This window comes from Etheostoma cragini, chromosome 16 (assembly GCF_013103735.1).
Source record: "Etheostoma cragini isolate CJK2018 chromosome 16, CSU_Ecrag_1.0, whole genome shotgun sequence".
Lineage (NCBI taxonomy): Eukaryota > Metazoa > Chordata > Actinopteri > Perciformes > Percidae > Etheostoma > Etheostoma cragini.
In genome coordinates, this window is record NC_048422.1 from 22822474 (window position 1) to 22839589 (window position 17116).

The 17116-nt window shown below is 41.2% G+C and overlaps 3 protein-coding genes across 6 annotated transcripts in view; 1 reads left to right on the forward strand and 2 right to left on the reverse strand.

Moving 5' to 3' along the window:
- The window catches only part of ddx55 (DEAD (Asp-Glu-Ala-Asp) box polypeptide 55), an 8830-nt gene extending 4795 nt beyond the window's left edge, over positions 1-4035 (reverse strand). Inside the window, exons 1-5 of the mRNA XM_034896117.1 lie at positions 3799-4035; positions 3263-3313; positions 2135-2221; positions 1574-1665; positions 174-236 (exon numbers count right to left, since the gene is read on the reverse strand). Coding sequence (XP_034752008.1) covers positions 174-236; positions 1574-1665; positions 2135-2221; positions 3263-3313; positions 3799-3906 — 401 coding nt within the window. The 5' untranslated portion in view covers positions 3907-4035. The remainder of the gene's footprint in view (positions 1-173; positions 237-1573; positions 1666-2134; positions 2222-3262; positions 3314-3798) is intronic.
- Positions 4036-4972: 937 nt separating this feature from the next.
- On the reverse strand, positions 4973-8704 carry tmed2 (transmembrane p24 trafficking protein 2). 2 transcript variants are annotated; one of them, XM_034896191.1, is made up of 5 exons: positions 8338-8704; positions 7269-7461; positions 7041-7058; positions 6602-6709; positions 4973-6504 (listed from the first exon to the last, which is right to left on the reverse strand). In XM_034896191.1, the coding sequence occupies exons 1-5, from the start codon at positions 8515-8517 to the stop codon at positions 6380-6382; spliced, it is 624 nt and encodes a 207-aa protein (XP_034752082.1). In that variant the 5' UTR covers positions 8518-8704; the 3' UTR covers positions 4973-6379. The 2 variants fall into 2 exon arrangements, with proteins under 2 accessions (XP_034752082.1, XP_034752083.1); XM_034896192.1 differs by lacking the exon at positions 7041-7058 and having other exon boundaries at positions 8338-8702.
- A 1175-nt stretch (positions 8705-9879) lies between these two features.
- Positions 9880-17116, forward strand: part of ptpn11a (protein tyrosine phosphatase non-receptor type 11a) — a 15878-nt gene continuing 8641 nt past the window's right edge. For all 3 annotated transcript variants that reach the window (XM_034896113.1, XM_034896114.1, XM_034896115.1), the window contains exons 1-4: positions 9880-10144; positions 12589-12711; positions 15465-15659; positions 16554-16746. In XM_034896113.1, the coding sequence (XP_034752004.1) occupies positions 10131-10144; positions 12589-12711; positions 15465-15659; positions 16554-16746 (525 nt within the window). In that variant the 5' untranslated portion in view covers positions 9880-10130. The remainder of the gene's footprint in view (positions 10145-12588; positions 12712-15464; positions 15660-16553; positions 16747-17116) is intronic.

Here is a 17116-nt window from a genome sequence, read left to right on the forward strand (position 1 = left end):
GTTTTATACTGGCAGACTGGGGATTCAACCGGCGACCTCCTGGTCACAAGCTTGCTTCTTGAACCTTTAGGCCACCACGGTCATCAGCATTTTGACTGGAAGCCGCTAGCCTGGCTAAACGAGTCGGACAGACTCTGAAGCTCCCTAATTAACACGTGATATCTGGTACGCACCCTTGATCCTTGAACTTCTCCACATCATCTATTGGGTTGGTGCCGCCAATCAGCAAAATCTGCCTAGAAAACAAACACCAAGCATTTTAATCTTAGAAAATTAACAACACAAAAGATCAACATGACTTACACACAATGGGAGGGGCTGTTTGTACAGCACAAAGAGAGAAAGGGTTCCTGTGAGGTCATTACCAGTGATGGCGTAAAGTAATGTTGGCGACGCTACAACAAAGTCTTCATCAGTTATTGAAATCAAGAGCTTGAGTTAAAGGGATAGTTGAGATTTTTTTATGAAGTGCGGTTGTATGAGGTACTTGTCCGTAGACTGTGTTTTATCTTCAGGAAACTGCAGCCGTTATCTCTGATCTCTTCGACGCCACCAGACTCCTCAAAGTCAAAGTCAAAGTCTGCTTTATTGTCAATTTCTTCACATGTCAAAAACATACAAAGAAATCAAAATTGCGTTTCCCTCTATCCCACGGTGACAAGACATTTATAACAAATTTGGTCCACAGACAAACATAACATTCAAGTAAACAACATAAAAAAAGTAAAAATAAGAAGATATATACAATGAGGAAAATAAGAGCAGCAAAATTTGTGTTAAAAATGTGCAATTATGCATACTGTCGACAGTCTATGTAATGTGCAAAAAGACAGGCGGTAGCATAGTGGTGCTGGTTATGTAGAGCAGCAGAAATGTGTTCTCAAGTGTTTTCAGGACAACACCTGTGACAAAACCAGTGATTTCACACGGAAGACTGTCTGCACTGTACACAACAAAAGAGTCTGGTGGCTTTGAAGAGAGCCGATGACGGCTTCAGCAAGGTAAAGCGCTAAAAATACTCCAAATATAGCGTCCACTTGAACTGACCGATGTTTTTAGCTTTCTAAAATGTGTTTGGCTGCGTCCCCTGTCCACAGCAGGACATTGCTTAGCTTCTGTTTCTGTACTCCTGGCTATGTCTCCAAACTGTTGTCGTGCCGACCGCCATCTACTGTAGTAGAAGTAGCCCATACAACCACACTGCAAAACATCTGAACTGGCCCTTTTTTTTTAAAAGAGTATTTAAAAGAGTAAATTTAATTATGTTGTTTGAAATGTGCACGACCATTGACCGATCTCACAATGTGACTTCTTGTCCGAAGACAGCGGTGTGGAGTGTAACGTAAGTTAAGGTGAAAGGCATTCTGGGAGTCTGTTGTTCTGGAGCAAGCTACAGTAATGTTAGGCTCCTGTTATCTAAAAGATTTCCAGTGCTGTGGCTCGATATTTAAATGATTTCAACAATGTGGATTACAAAAAAGAAGAAATTACCCTTTAACTATTCAAAAAGGCAAGGATGAACTTTTGTTTTTGGTCTTTTTGGATCTATATTCAGATTTTTTGAGTGACTTACGTAAACTGTGGAAACTTCTGAAGGAAGTGCTCCATCACTTCGCTGATCTGAAGAGCCAGTTCTCTCGTGGGCGTGACCACCAGGGCACCAACCTGCGGGAAAACCAGATCTAAAGCTTCAAACTATCAACATCGTAGGGCTGGGCAATGAATGTATCGATATGAGGCTAGATATCGTCTTAAATTTAGGATATCGTAATATCCTGATATGATTTTTTCCTGGTTTTAAAGGCTGCATGACAGTGAACTGATGTCCTTTTCCAAACACCTCAGACTGTCTTCGCCTTACCCACACAGTTATTATATCAACATAACTGATGATTATTCATCGAAAATCTCATTGTGGGCCCATTTTGAGAAAGCACGAATAGTCAACCGTACAATATTTCCATTATATTGATAGAGGTATTTGGTAAAAAATATCAGGATGTTAGATTTTTCTCCGTATCGCCCAGCTCTACAACATCCACCACTTGTTCGACAGCGACCCTCCGCATCCAGACTATTCGAAGGCCTTGCAGGGACTCCAGGTAGAAGATGAATGTACAGCTCGGCTTCTCACCTGCATCTTCTTCAGCTTTTCTTCTCTCTTCAGGAGCAGCTCTACGATAGGAATAACAAAAGCAAGCGTCTTTCCGCTCCCAGTCACCTGCAAGGACACGACACTCGGTGAGCTGCACAGGGAAATACTGAAGAAACCAGATGTCCTGGAAACATTTAGCAAAAGGTAGCCGAAAGATAAAAACATTTGGGTTTTGCACTGTGGGTTGAATAAGACAAGCTCACATTGATTGGGCTGTGGGGAATCTTAACAACCATTTTTGTACTTTTTGTCATAATTTTATAGTCGATATTATGTATCAAGAAAATAATTGTTGAATTTAACGATAAGCTGGAGTGCTGGCTAAAATCCCAGTCATGCTGGAGGAGGATTTCCCAAAACCTGGCAACTCAAAACTACTTATTGTTTTGTGCAGGGCTGTAGAACTTGAGTCCGGACTCAAGTCCACTTATTTCTTTTTTTTTTTAAGTCTTGCACAGGTCTCGGTCTCTTGTTAGACTCGCCTATTGAGGTTCCCCCCCCCCCCCCCCCTGCCTGCTGATTTGGGATCAGTTGTACAAAACGTTTCCCTAATTCTACGCATTGATTAGTGTTATGTCAGAAGATAGATCAATCGTATATATGGATCATTCTAACTATAATCACTATATTAGCATTGGAAACAGTTTTAAACAGGACCCTAGTTGCTCTGTCTTGACTGGATCTAGTCTTGGACTTGATTCAGGTTGTTCTACAGCCCAGGTCTCGTATCTATAGATCATTTATTCTTTATTATCCAGCTTGTGAACCTTTTCATATTTATTAGAAAGTAAAGTGGAACCAGTGTGTCTGATGGGCGAACTGTTTATTATTGTAACTTTAATGTTGTTTAAGGTGAAGATAACTCATTATTTTCTACACTGCTGGATAGTAACCTGTAATAACATACATACATACAATATTTATTGATTTACACTTTGTTAATCTGAATCCGCCAGCAACGTTGAGTAAAAAGTACAATACTGGCTTTATAAATTTTAAAGTAGCATAAAATAACACTACTCAATTTAAGTACAAATGCTTATAAATTGTACTTAAATACAGTAACGTTACATGAGTAGATGTACTTTTGTACTTAGTTCCACTTACCGCCTCAGCAGCCACATCTTTGTTACTCATGAACAGCGGAATACAAGCAGCCTAGAAAGAAACAACCAGTTAATAATAATAATAATAATAATAATAATGTACACTTTAATAATCCCGCAAGGGGAAATTACAATGTTTTCACTCTGTTACTACACACAGGCCTGAACTACATACACATGCTCAGTATTTATACAGTCTCTCGTTCTGTATCTGTGTTTGTGTGTGTGTGTATATGTGTCTCTGTATGTATGTGTGTGATCGTCTCTGTCTGTCTGTGTGTGTGTGTGTGTGTGTGTGTGGGTGGGGGGGGGGGCGCCCCGAGCAGTTGGGGGGTTCGCTGCCTTGCTCAAGAGCACCCTGGCAGTGCCCAGGAGGTGAACTGGCTCCTCTCCAGCTCCCACTCCACCTCCATACTTTGGTCCGTGCGGGGACTTGAACCAGCGACCCTCCGGTTCCCAGCCCCCTACAGACTGACCTCCTGGCCCCCTTAACTTGATGCGTTTACTGCATAGAGCCAGGTCACGTGTTTACGTTACCTGTACAGGTGTCATGTGCGTGAACTTGAGCTCGTGGAGCGTTTGTAAGATCCCGTCGTTGAGTTTAAGAGGCAGACTGTCCCACCTCCCCTCCGTCGTGTTATCCATGGTGGAAGCGTGACAATAAACACACTTCTATGCTAAAGCTGTTAGCCACCGCTGGGCTGAGTGCTGCCCGTCCACGCTGCTCTGGTTTCCGGGTGCGCTGATGTTTACGAGCCGGTCGGAACTGAAGCGATGTCTTAATCATCGTTCCGCGTCCAATGCTTTTTATTTTTCGTTTTTTAAATTGTATTTTGTTCCTGCTAGATACAACAAATATGGGAGAAACAATAATTCAATTTTTCTAAAGTGCACGTTACTACTTTTTTAACATTACTTTTGGGTATTTTATTTTTGTAATTAGTGGAAGTTGTGTTCAAGTAAAAGTACTAATACCACGCTGTAAAAATACTGTTACAAGTGTAAATCCTGCCTTTAAAAGAAAAGAAAAAAATACTTTAAAGGACAGTTAATCCTGAAATTAGCATTTTCCTCTTACCTGTAGTGCTGTTTATCAATCAATATAGTTTCTGGTCCGAGTTGGTCAGTGTTGGAGACCTCGGCCGTAGAGATGTCTATGATGGAACTAGATGGCCTTGGCGGCTTGTGGTGCTTTATTTTTTATTTATTTTAATAAAACTCAATGTCTCTTTCCAGAAATCATGAGTTTTTTTCGATGCTCCACAGATGGTTGTGAGCAGCTTCTTGTATTTTGAATCAGTTTCTGCCAAAACACGTTTTAGTTAAAGTGGCAATAGGCCATTGTTAAAAATCCTTTTACAAGTGTTGCATTCACAATCTTAAGATTTTATTGTATTTAATCTTTACACTGACAGGTTGGAGAAGCTTGTGTGTGTTGCTATATTATGTCAAAACATTTCATCGCAGCACTCAACAAGTTGAGCTGAGATAATTTATCAAATACTTTTTGACTCTTCATAGCAGAAAAAACAGATGAGAGAATTTAAATTAACGCTGGCTCAGGTCCACCAATTACTGCAATATTACAGGCAACAAATTACTGCAATATTACAGGCAATGAGGCAATGTATCAGTTTGAAAACCATTAAGTTAGACAATTTTCAGTCACACTTTCGATAAGACATCACCCCCATTTAAAAAGGCATCCAAGTAATTGTACAGAATATTGGCTTTATTATGAAACCTGGGGCTTTTTCCACAGACAACCATTCTACATTTGTACAGATCTATTTATCAGATTTAGTAGTTTGTAATCCCAAAAAGGAGAGACTGTGTACAGAGCACCTGCCAGAGCTCACCAAAGATTGTTTTTAATACAAAACGGGAGCATATTCAGAGACACGCAACACTCGGGATGTTGCCGCTGTGTGTGAGATGTGAAGCTACTGCCTTGGATGTGTTTTTTTACCTTGATGTGGGAAGAATTGGGTAAAAGATGAATTTGAAAAGCATCTTCCAAACATTTGCATGTCACAGGATATGCTCCATGGAAAAAAGAAAAAGAAAACCCGGTTCAAATTTGTATACAATCATAATTTAAAATCCCTAACCCCAACAAAAGAGCTATAGTAGAAGCAACTAAAGCACACAGCAGTCATTAGGTGTCACCCCCCCCCCCCGGTCTCAATCAACATGTAACATGTATTTCAGTATTTCGACACTTTGCTTTCCACTCCAAGTAGTCCAGTTTAAAATCCAACGCTGCCTCAGCTCTTCAAGGTCTTACTGCTAAGTTAAGTTGGTCATTTTCAAATAAGTGTAAAAATGAAAATAAGTTGTGAACTCGTAGGCCTAGAAACCACTTGCCTGTTGCCATTTTCTGAACTACAGTTTCCCTGCAAAAGATGTCCACTAAAGCCCCCCCCCCGTCCCCTGCAGCACAGATCGCCAAGAACCAACACATAGCTAGAAGCCGTACATTTTACCTCTAAGATCAGCTGCAGTGTAAATCCTTCAGGTATTTAGATGCATTTATCAGGAGTGCAATTTGTTGTTTGAGAGCATGAACACAATGTACAGATATCACATATCTGGGAGTACATTGTCCGGCTTAGACCAAGAAACTAAACACCTTGCATCTCAGATCTCCAAATAAATCAAATGCACTGTTTTCATATTTCTTTCCTACCATTTGAATAGGGTCCCATTTTAAATCTTCTTTCCCGTGGGAACTCCACACATGCCGATCCATTTGTGTGTTCTGACCTTTTACTTAAAAAAATGAGCCTTACAGTAATTCACACAGGTAAATCTGTACTGGCAAGTTATTTGTACTAACTGTAAATAAAAATATTGGACAAAAAAAAAAAATCAATCTGTTAAAAATAAAGTAACTAATACACTTAACTGAAATCTATACCAGAATCTTTTGGCCATTTGTTTCAAACAAACTAATTACATTTATAAAGAAATAACCAAATGGGTTAACAGGAGAACAAAACATCTGAAATCCAATCAGGTTTTACTCAAATCTGCCAGTCTCATTTCCAGAGTGTAAATAACTGTCTTGGTGTTGGAGGAAAATCAGTGGAGGACACAGAGGGATCATTTAATCGCACTAAACCACTCTCCGGACTTCGAAAAATCTCTTCAAGTAGTAAATCTGTCCGAGAGTCATTGCCACCAGAACCAGAGCTTCAAAGAACGACCACAGCACCACTCTGCTGTTTGTGTTGTCGTTGACTGGAAGGAGAAAGACAGACAGTATTTTTAATTTCTATTCAAATTTACAAAAGGCAATCTGGTTCTTTGTGCATGTTCGCATTGGCTCTGGACTCACTTGCTCTGTGTATCCTCTCGCGAACCTCCATGTACTCCTGTTCATGCTTTACGGCCGTCATGGCAACTGCCAACTCGTTGATCATCTCCTCCAGCTTGTTTTGGTGGGCTGAAACGGGTCAAAGTAACCATCGGTAATAAGCCACAACACAGGGGAGGTGCAATAAAATTGATAATAAAACATGCGCGAGGATATGCAATACATGCGTAACAGTTTTGTAGTTGTGGCTTATGTCGCAGGTGATGCCACTTCATCACCAGCGACATTTATAGATTGTCATGTTCTCACTGTGCCAATAGTCAAGCCATTCCCAAACAACTTCCTACGTATTGTAGAAATGCACAATATTAGTTTATACTAAGGAAACACTGGTTAGAGAAAACTAGCAGTGCATCGCAAACCCAAAACTATTTAACAGCAGTTTTTCCCTGTGCCCTACCATCCCAGCTGTCACCACCTACGAAGAGGAACAGAGCGCCCAAAACAAAGTCAAATAGGGAAAGACACCATGACAATTAACAAGATCAGCAGAAAACAGACAGAGCAACCGGTTTGTTATCTGCATGATCTATCTGTAAAGGCTGGCTGACATATTGATATGAAATTTCTTAATTTTCTCTCTCTGTACACAAACATACGGTGTGCAGAAACCCACACATGTATGTACCTTCTGTCTCCATGTCCTGGCCTTTGGGGGCCTCTCCGATATCAATCGTGAACATGACGATCTTGGGTGTCATGGTTGACATCTTGTTGCTGAAGCAGAACTTGTAGGTCCCGTCCATGTGTGCCGCCACTGAGTATTTCCCGCTGGACTCTCTGTCACCTTTGTAAATCTGCTTACCATCGGGCCCGGTTATCTGGGAAGGACAAAATATATATATATATATATATGCAAGTAAAGATCACCCCTGCATGAGGGCACGACTAAAAGAGCATGTATCAGAATCCACTGCAATGGCCAAGTGTTTGACGCTGGCCTTTTGTTGCACTCAGAGTACATCCACAGAGTTGTAGATGTGGCTAAAAACAAGAAGCTGAACGCATTTGACTAAATTGTACAGATTGTCTATATATATTAAAATACATAAATGTAGACAAACCAGATATTAGTATAGTAAACTGTAAGGCAACTGGGCAATCCAAAACTACAAATGTTACTCGAATAAATATAAGGTTGGTGGTTATGACACTATTTCCAGCGTATATTTGACATATTTACATGTTTAACACTAAATTGCATGGCAACATCTGGCACGGTTAATTGATGGCACTGTTGTAACATATGGCAGCAACATCTGTATACACGAAATACTCAGTTGCACGTTAAAATACAGCAAAGTTTCCAAAGAAAAAGTCAGAAGGAGGGAATTTGTTAGGTGATGCTAAAACACCATGTTTGCTAACGTTAACGTACAGTTTAATGTCACAATTTAGCCCAGACTAATGCTAACGCTACACTTCCTGTATCCTTACAACTATTTAAAGTAACGTGTTCACGCACTTAATAACAGAACACAGGTCAAATAATAATTTGATGCAGACATTTAAATGTTTAAATTAAAATCAGAGACTGACCATCAACTAACGTTAGTTTCCTAGTTTCAGTTGACGTTACGCAGAGACGTCGGTTGCTAACGTTAGCTAGCTAGCACAGGCCTTATGTATCACACTCGCAAAATAGGAGAAAAAACAAACATATTTCTCCATATTAGGTGGCATGTTTACTATCTCACCTCGACATCGATGTCTAGGAAGCCTCCTTCGGCAACCTCAAACATGAGGCCCATCTTTGTGCCGGAGTTGACCCGCTCGTAGAAGCACTCGTCGGCATGGGCGTCTATGCTAACGAAGTAGCCGGACGCGGTGGCGCACAGGACGGCCAGCAAGACCACCAGCTCCGACACGGTAAACATGTCTCTAAATGCTTTATTGCGGGAGTCACACCACGTCTGGGGATATTAGGAGCGTCCTTGCTTCGGTATATCCTGTTTGAGTGCAGGATGTCGGTCTGTGTGAGTGACTTGTTGCAGGAGCGGAGCCGCACCAGCCTCGGCTGCTGTGAGTAACGTTATTGCTCTGAATGCCACGTACAGGCTTAAACGGCGGCCGGCGAGGGCCAAGTCTGCTGGAACGCGAAGCACACTGCTGTCAAAATGAAGCCGAAAGTGACTCTTCAATCTGTGCAGAGGATCACATCAACCTCTGTCAGGGGTGGAGTGACTATTCAGACCCTTTGCTGTTGTAAAAGTACTTATACCACACTGTTAAAATACTTCACTTCATGGAAAAGTTCTGCTTTCAAATTCCCACTGAAGTTAAGTCTGTGTCCGCAAAAATTATTGATTGTGCCGTTAAATGTTCCCTGTAGTAGTGTTTTACTATTAATTATGTTCTTGGATTGTTAATTCATCAATTGAAAATATAGGTAATTGAGCTGTTTGCCAAAAACTGCTGGAAAACAAAATTAAATGTTTCAATTGTAGCCTGAATACGTTTTAAACTAAATAAGAGGTATAAGTCAATAAAAATCTGAGGTATAAATCAGTAAATTAATTATTAGACAATCAACAGAAAATTGTGGCGTCTTCTTGGATAATTAGCATCAGAACCAGCTTTATACCAAGTAGGTGTTTAATTAAATGTGCCTTGTTATTTTGATGCTATGATCAATAAACATAGGAAATAAGATGAGACTGTACCATAAATATAGAATGCAAAGTTTGACATTAAAAATGCGAAAGATATAACGTTAGGCTACTGTTTGTGTATGTGCGGTTTCCGCGGTGGGCTGCGGAATATTTCCGTTTTTTACGCCGGAGACGCTTCGTTTACCGCGTGCACCCCGTGTAAATATAACACGCGCTATTAATGAGCATGCGCGAAGAGAAAGTAATAGGATTCTTTAATTTATGTCTGTTGAACAGGCGAAACTCTCTTTATATAGTATTATATTTCTCTTTATATGAAAGCGGCAGCGAATAACGGCCGCCCAATGTGAAATGATGATGCATTTATGATCTCCTCGGATATTCCCCCACCCGAGTTGGAAAGGCATTCTTCCAACTTCCAATAGGCGGACTCTAAATCAACATTTTTAAATTTTCATCAACAACTAAATGGATATGGTCACTATGGGAGACCTTATAAATAAGGCGGCAGTTGAGACTATTTTTGTTTTTAAAAACCTGTTGTTCACCACTTTTTACGCGAATCTTCCTATTTAGAAGCCCGTTTTCCGATTATTCAGACACCACCTTAACGCAGCGCAATCCGCGCACACTCTATTTTGTCGCATGTTTGGTGACGTCCAATAATCGATCCGCTTTGAGGTCTCCGGGGCCGAGGCCTAGAGACTTTTGTAACGCATACAATTTTTGTTTCGATGCCTATATTTCGGTGCCCGCTTTTGATCGGGGGTGAACCGATGAAGCTCTTCGGCCTGTGATCGAAGCGGAAACGGTCCGAAACGTTAGCCAGCTAACCGTAGCTACTGCTAACTGCCAGCGAGGAAGTGAGAAAGAGAAAAATGACATCTCGGAGGTAACGTTAAGTCTGGAAAACAGTGTCCGCTGATCGTGTTAGCTGAGCTAGCTAACTTTTAACTAAACTCAGCTGTTTGGAGGTCTGTGTGTGCGTCAACAAGCTCAGAGTGTGTCGACGTTTCTGGAGAAAAAACGGACTAGCTAGTTGGCTAAAGAGCGCTTCATTTAGCATAGACCGGCAATTTAACGTTAGAGCCCATCAGAGGATGTTTAGCTAGGTTACTATCTGTCATAAATACACAGTAATAAGTAGAGGCTGTAGTAGAACTACAATATGGAGGAACATAATGACAATATTAGCTAAGTAAAGCACAGACATGTGATTTAAATAAACAGTCAACAGTCATTTTAAGTGAAAGACAACTTACTACTCTGATAATATAAACCATTTTAGCATAATGAGTACATTCACTTTTATTACTTTAGGGATATTTAGATGCTAACACATTGGAGATTAAACATAGAAAGAGAAAATTATGATGTACAACAAGTACTGAAGACATGGAGAGAGGACACACTGCTGGTACACACACACACACACACACACACACACACACACCACTGAAGGGTAGCTACTGTGTTCAGTGAGAGGGACGGAGACACCATGCAGTGTGAGGACCGTTATGGACAAAGACACACTGACTGTCAGTGTGGCTGAGCACAGAAGTTAACCCAAAACGATGGACAGTCTGGGGGGGGGGGGGGGGGGGGGGGGGGGGGGGGGGGTGCAGAAGAGCTGTCAATACTAAATAAGACAGAACAACATAAAGTGAGACAGAGTTGGCACACACATGTGTTATGTTGTGTTTTTTTGTGTTATGTTTTATGATACAGGCTTCGTGTGTTTTACCCGCTGTGATTATCACAGAACGCTGCGCGGCCAGTTGAGGAGTTGTATTCAATCCGAGCACGGGTATTGACTCATATTACTCGTATAATACTCGGCAAAAGTGCTTTATCCGTACCGGATACTCGTTTCAGCCGGATACTCGGATCACCCCTAGTAGTAAGGCAAACATGAACAAACGTTTAGACAAACCAAACTGGATTTACCCACCTGTCTACCTGGGGGTGGCAGTAGGTCTCTCCGGAGGGACCAGTTCACCTCCTGGGCACTGCCATGGTGCTCTTGAGCAAGGCACCGAACCCCCAACTGCACGGGGAGCCTTTCCATGGGCTGCCCCCCCCCCCACTCTGACATCTCTCCATTAGTGCATGTATTGGTCCTGAGCATGTGTGTGTAATCCAGGCCTGTGTGTAATGTGTGAAATAACAACAGAGTGTAAAGTATAGTTTCCCCTTGTGGGATTAATGAAGTCTAATAAAACAAAAAACAAACAAAAGCCGCCTGAACGTTGGATTGGAAGCCCTTCTGCCGGCGGAGGTCTCGCCACCTTCTGTAATGTGCGGTATACTCGCCGCAGTCGACCTGTTGAGCGCCAGTGGGACGTCATAGGAACGCTGTAACTGTTAATATTCCCACATGGTGGTCGCGACACTAGTTGCAGTCTTTTCCTGAACAGAGGTGGCGCTAATGAGTAAAGGCTACCAACTTTGGTATTTCTACGGAGTAGAAGAAGAAGGAAAAAAGTAAATAACGGCAGAACTGGCAGCAGCATTGACGTCAATGCTTTGATTTCATTGGACGACCTTCTTGGTCAGATCGAGCCTTTCATTCACCATAAAAGAAGTCATCTTAACCCAGAAAGGTTACCAGAGAGCCCTGCAGTCACTCTGAGAGTCCTGGCATCCGGTTACCCTCGAGCTCGCTCAGGCTTCCTGTTTCCGCTTTGTCGCGTCGCTGAATAAAACAATGGACGCGTCCTGGCGCACCAGCGAGAGCGACGTCATTTTGACGTGCGCAAGCTCGAATGCGTAAACTGTAAATCGGCCCTAACTTCCCTCTTCACTACCCAACCCCCACCCTCAAATCCTGGCTTGAACACTGTTCTCTTTCGTGGTGCAGGTTGGCACAGTTTGTACTTGTTGCCATCTGAGGAGCCTGCGCTGTCTACAGAGACCACATTTTTTACAGTGGGTTCAGGGGACAGGCAGAAGAGAGTGAGGAGATGTTTTTTTACAAGGAGTTCAGAGGACAGGCAGCTAGCGGAGAGTGAGATGTTTTTTACAGTGTGTTCAGGGGAGAGACAGCAGCTAGTGAGATGTTTGCTGTATGTGACAACAATGTATAATGTATATGACTAAAAAATGTGTGACATCACTTAGAGCACCTTTTTAAACCTTTGAAAACGTGTAGTTATAGTGCAACTTCAGTCTTTGCATCTATCAATTGTTTTTTTAGAGAAAGTAGTGTGTGTACGTGCCGTTCACGATGCTTTCTTAGCCAATATTTTAAGAAAGAGAGTGAATAATCCAGTACAGATTGTGGACTCAGCCTTGCCCTCCACGCTGAGGCTGATCGTCGCTTTACTCCTCTTTCAGGTGGTTTCACCCCAACATCACAGGTGTGGAGGCTGAAAACCTCCTGCTCACTCGGGGAGTGGATGGGAGCTTTTTAGCCAGACCCAGCAAGAGTAATCCAGGAGACTTTACCCTCTCAGTACGGTGAGTGATGGCATGCATGAGCGTACAGTCCAAATTTTTACAAGAAGAAAAATGTAACAAGCAAACATTTTTTTTCTACCTGAAAATCAACGTCCTTTCCTTATTTCCTGTGATAAACATGTATTCCTGACTTAATTCAGAACATTTTAGATATGACACTTATGTTGTTTCCATAGTGGATTTTTGACCATCAATTATAACCATATGACAAAAAACTAACCCCACTTCCATGTTTAATTGTGTGCTAGTAGAGACTGATGCATTCCCTAAACATAGATGTTATCTCAGCTGTTTGAAATTGAGATTAAGACAATATTTGTTAATAGATTAGGAAGTACAATTTTATTTCAGAATAGTTTTTAAAACCCCAAATAATTCACGGGTCAGTTTGAACCGAGGGACACGAGAGGGTCCCGGAGGTGAAGACAACGCGAGGATTTAAGTATTCCTGTTGCCTCTGCTTGTGTACATGCAGGAAGGCTTTGAACAAACGAATCTGTTATTTCACGGTTTCTATGGTACCACGGTTTTGAGTTTATTTTGATAGTATCTTTTAAACCAAGCCTTAAACGCAGACTGAATTTGCAGGTTTCAGCAGGGACCCAGAATGAAAATCTGCAGACTTGAAGTGTTAACATTCTCAGTTTTATTTGTTTACTTTTTGCAAATATCTGTGTTATAACATGTACAGGGTTTTCAGTGTTATTTTTTCAACATGGTAGTATAAATAATGGTCCTAAATGATGTTAAATTGCATTTAATTTTTTTTAATTTGAAAAACCGAACAGTTTCTTGAGGCAGGACCCCTAAACCCCTAACAAACGTGCCCTTCCACAAACCCTGAAACTGTAAAACCAGCTTTATCCAAAGAAAGAAGGACCAGATTAATACAAAAAGTTAGTGGTTTTATCTCAGGGCCTGTCGAGTCATACATTTTTACGATGACGTATCATTAAAGGTTTTTAGCTGATGTAGCTGCTGCTATTTTTGTCTCAAGTCTCATTTTTTTAGCTGCACACTGTCTCATCTCGCCATATTTCCTTCACATGGAAATGAAAGTCATGCTCCTCTGAAGGAAAGGGAGACTCGTCGCTGCTAGTTCAAACCAGCTGTGTCTTTTTGGCCTCATTCAGCCCGGCTCGGCCAGAAGCCAGTCAGGGCTACATGCTGCTGAGCTTCAGGCCCGCCACAAGTTCTCCTTTCTTTTTTTCTCGAGATACTGGTGGTCAGCCTTCAGTGACTCGACGCAGTTCATCCCGTCTGTATGTGGTTTGTCTTACAAACCCCGGGTGCCTTGTGAATATTTTTTTGTTTTTTTTAATGTCTCTTACCTTCTGCAAATAACAGAGATGGCAGCTATGTGGTGCCTGTAACTGTGTTAAACAATTTATAACTTTGCTTACTTTAATCAAAACGCATACACTCTGCATCTGGTGGCTGCAGCATCCAAACCATGCATCATTTTGCAGTTAGGGCCTCAGCTAAGGATTATCTTCTTGATTAATTGTTATATATTCAGTCATGAAGTGATGTGAATGTGAAAAATGGCTGACAAATGTATTCAGTGTAAACTCTCACCATTGGACAAAGAAAAGAAGCAAATCTTCACATTTGAGGAGCTTTGTAATGTTTGGCATGTGTGCTTTAAAAATGAGAATCTGTTATGAAATAGTTGCAGATCATCTCTATCAACAAAGTCATTACGAGATGCACTTATAAAGTTTTATGTTGAACAAGCCCAGTGGGATGTTTTTAGTCCTTTTCATATCAAGATATGAGGTCATTATGACTTCAGTACTGATATATTTAGAGTCTTCCACATTTAACTGGATGAGATATCTTTGGCCATTCGCCATCGCTGTATTTGCATTTTTTTCCAGTGCTGTCTTGTCATTTTTTTAGCTTCCTCTTGGACGTGTGCATGTGTGGGGTCCACCCAGCAAGTTCTCTAAGGCTGAGACCCAGAAACATCCCAAACACAGACCATTACAAGCACAGACCAGGCCTTTTTTTTTTTTCAACACTTTTGACACTTTTTTCAACGTTTGTCAATTTCTTTGACCTTGTTAACACTTCATACCACTAACTCATTAACTTTAGTTTTACAGTTATTTTTGGAATTTATGGTCAATAAACCTCATTTATAGGAAATTATACCTAATGTTTGAGTTAAAAAAACAGAAATTAGGAATAAGTTAGATTAAAATTAAAGGAATGGATGTTGATGATAATCACAGACTGGAATATGTCAACTTTTACTCAATACTATTTCAAAAACCCTTCCATTTCTTTTTTTAAATGCTATAAAAATAACGAAGACGCCCCAAAATTTATGAAAGTAGAGATTTGTACATGCCAAAGAGCGTTCAATCAGTCATGTTATTTTGGGGACTTAAAAAGAACATTGATATAGGACAACGGGTCAGTTTGACACAATGGTTAAAAAACGGGGGAAACAGTTGAAGGAATTAACAGTGAAAACACCTTGAACTGTGACTGTTCCCTTCACACTTTCTGTTTTAACTTCTTTTTAAAATCAGAAGACAAAATAAGAGTTGACTTGCAAAATTTCATGTGCAGAATAATTCTTCTGGATTACATTTTTTGTGTGTGTTTGTGATGTGAAATCAGAAATCGCGATCAAAATCGAGTGATTGCACAGCCCTCGGTTTGTGTCCCTGGTGATGACGATAATGTCGTTGCATCCCTTACGGCAGCTTTTCTCTAAACGATAGCTTCTTTTTGTTCTGCAGGCGAAATGGAGCGGTCACCCACATTAAGATCCAGAACACAGGAGACTACTATGACCTTTACGGAGGGGAGAAGTTCGCCACTCTGGCCGAGCTGGTGCAGTATTACATGGAGCATCACGGCCAACTGAAGGAGAAAAACGGAGATGTTATTGAGCTCAAGTATCCACTCAACTGTGCGGACCCCACGTCCGAGAGGTGAGTGGTGGAGCTAGATGTTGTAGTTTTTAATGCTGTTTTAGAAATGGTGAGTTTGGATTGATTTGCTTTATTAATTAAAGATGTGTGTGATGGTCAGTTTGAAGGAATTACAAAGCATAATAAAAATAAATTGCTTGTATCAAGCAGACAGGGTTGCCATTAAAATGTAGATGTTATTACCTCAAGATTAACTGTTTGGGGCCTGAAAACAACACATATTTGTAATATTGTTATGTTAATAAATAGACGTAGACCTATTGTAAGAGTCTGCCTCTGCAACATGTAGTTGCAGCAGTGAGGAACTGGCGGATGCAACTCACAGCAAAACATCTTTTTAGCTACATTTTGACATTAAAACCAGCTCCATTCAGTACACGTTCTCAGAGGTATTGATATGCAGATTTCATATTTACTCTTCTCCATACTTAAGAAAGGAAATTGTACATGGCTCTTTTCTCCTGAGGGTACAGAAGCAAAACCAACTGCCCCTCTGGGGACAAACAAGTTTGACTTGAGTTGAAACTTATAAATTAAAGAAAAACAAACAAAAAAACGTGTGTTTAAAGATTGTGAGTTCTTTGTTAGCGAGTGTCACCCCCCCCCAATGTTAGTCGAGTGCAGATATGAGTTGTAGCTATGTGATTGTTTCATTGCTAACGTTAGCTCAAAACACAATTCAACTGACGGCATTTATTGTGTTTGATGCTAACTTGTAGCCAGCAGTGAACCAACTTGGTTAAGTAGGTCCATTTTGGTGTATTGTATTATAATAATTACCCCTTGTGGGACTAATAAAGGATACATTACAGAAGTCTCTCGTTAGCATCTTGAAGGCTACTTGTCGCAAAGTGATGCATGCGCAACTCCCATCTGCACTCGTGTTGTTACCAGGTGGTTCCACGGTCACTTGTCGGGCCGGGAGGCTGAGAAGCTGCTGACGGAGAAAGGGAAGAACGGCAGCTTCCTGGTGAGAGAGAGCCAGAGCCACCCCGGGGACTTTGTTCTGTCTGTACGGACGGGAGACGACAAGACGGACAGCAGTGACAGCAAACCCAAAGTCACTCATGTCATGATCCGCTGCCAGGTAAACACACTCCTCAGTACCGGGTTCCTACTTTTAACCAAAAGAAAATGTATTACAACACAAGCTGTTTTGGGATAATATTCATTTGAAGGCGGTCTGTGTTTATTTCAGTTCCTCTGCGATATGAAGTTTAAAAGGTTCCTTGATAAAGAATGCCGGGCCTCAGCTGCTCAGTCATACATACTTGACTATGTTCACTAGATTATTAATGAGTAATTGCACAAGGAAATCCGATTTAATCCAGGATTTAAAGATGTGTTGTCTTGGGGAGCATATACATGACAAGTGAGGGGAAGTGTTGCTGTGACAGCAGAGTGGGAGGATGAGAGGAGGGGGAGTAGAGAGGAGGGGGAGGATGAGAGGAGGGGGA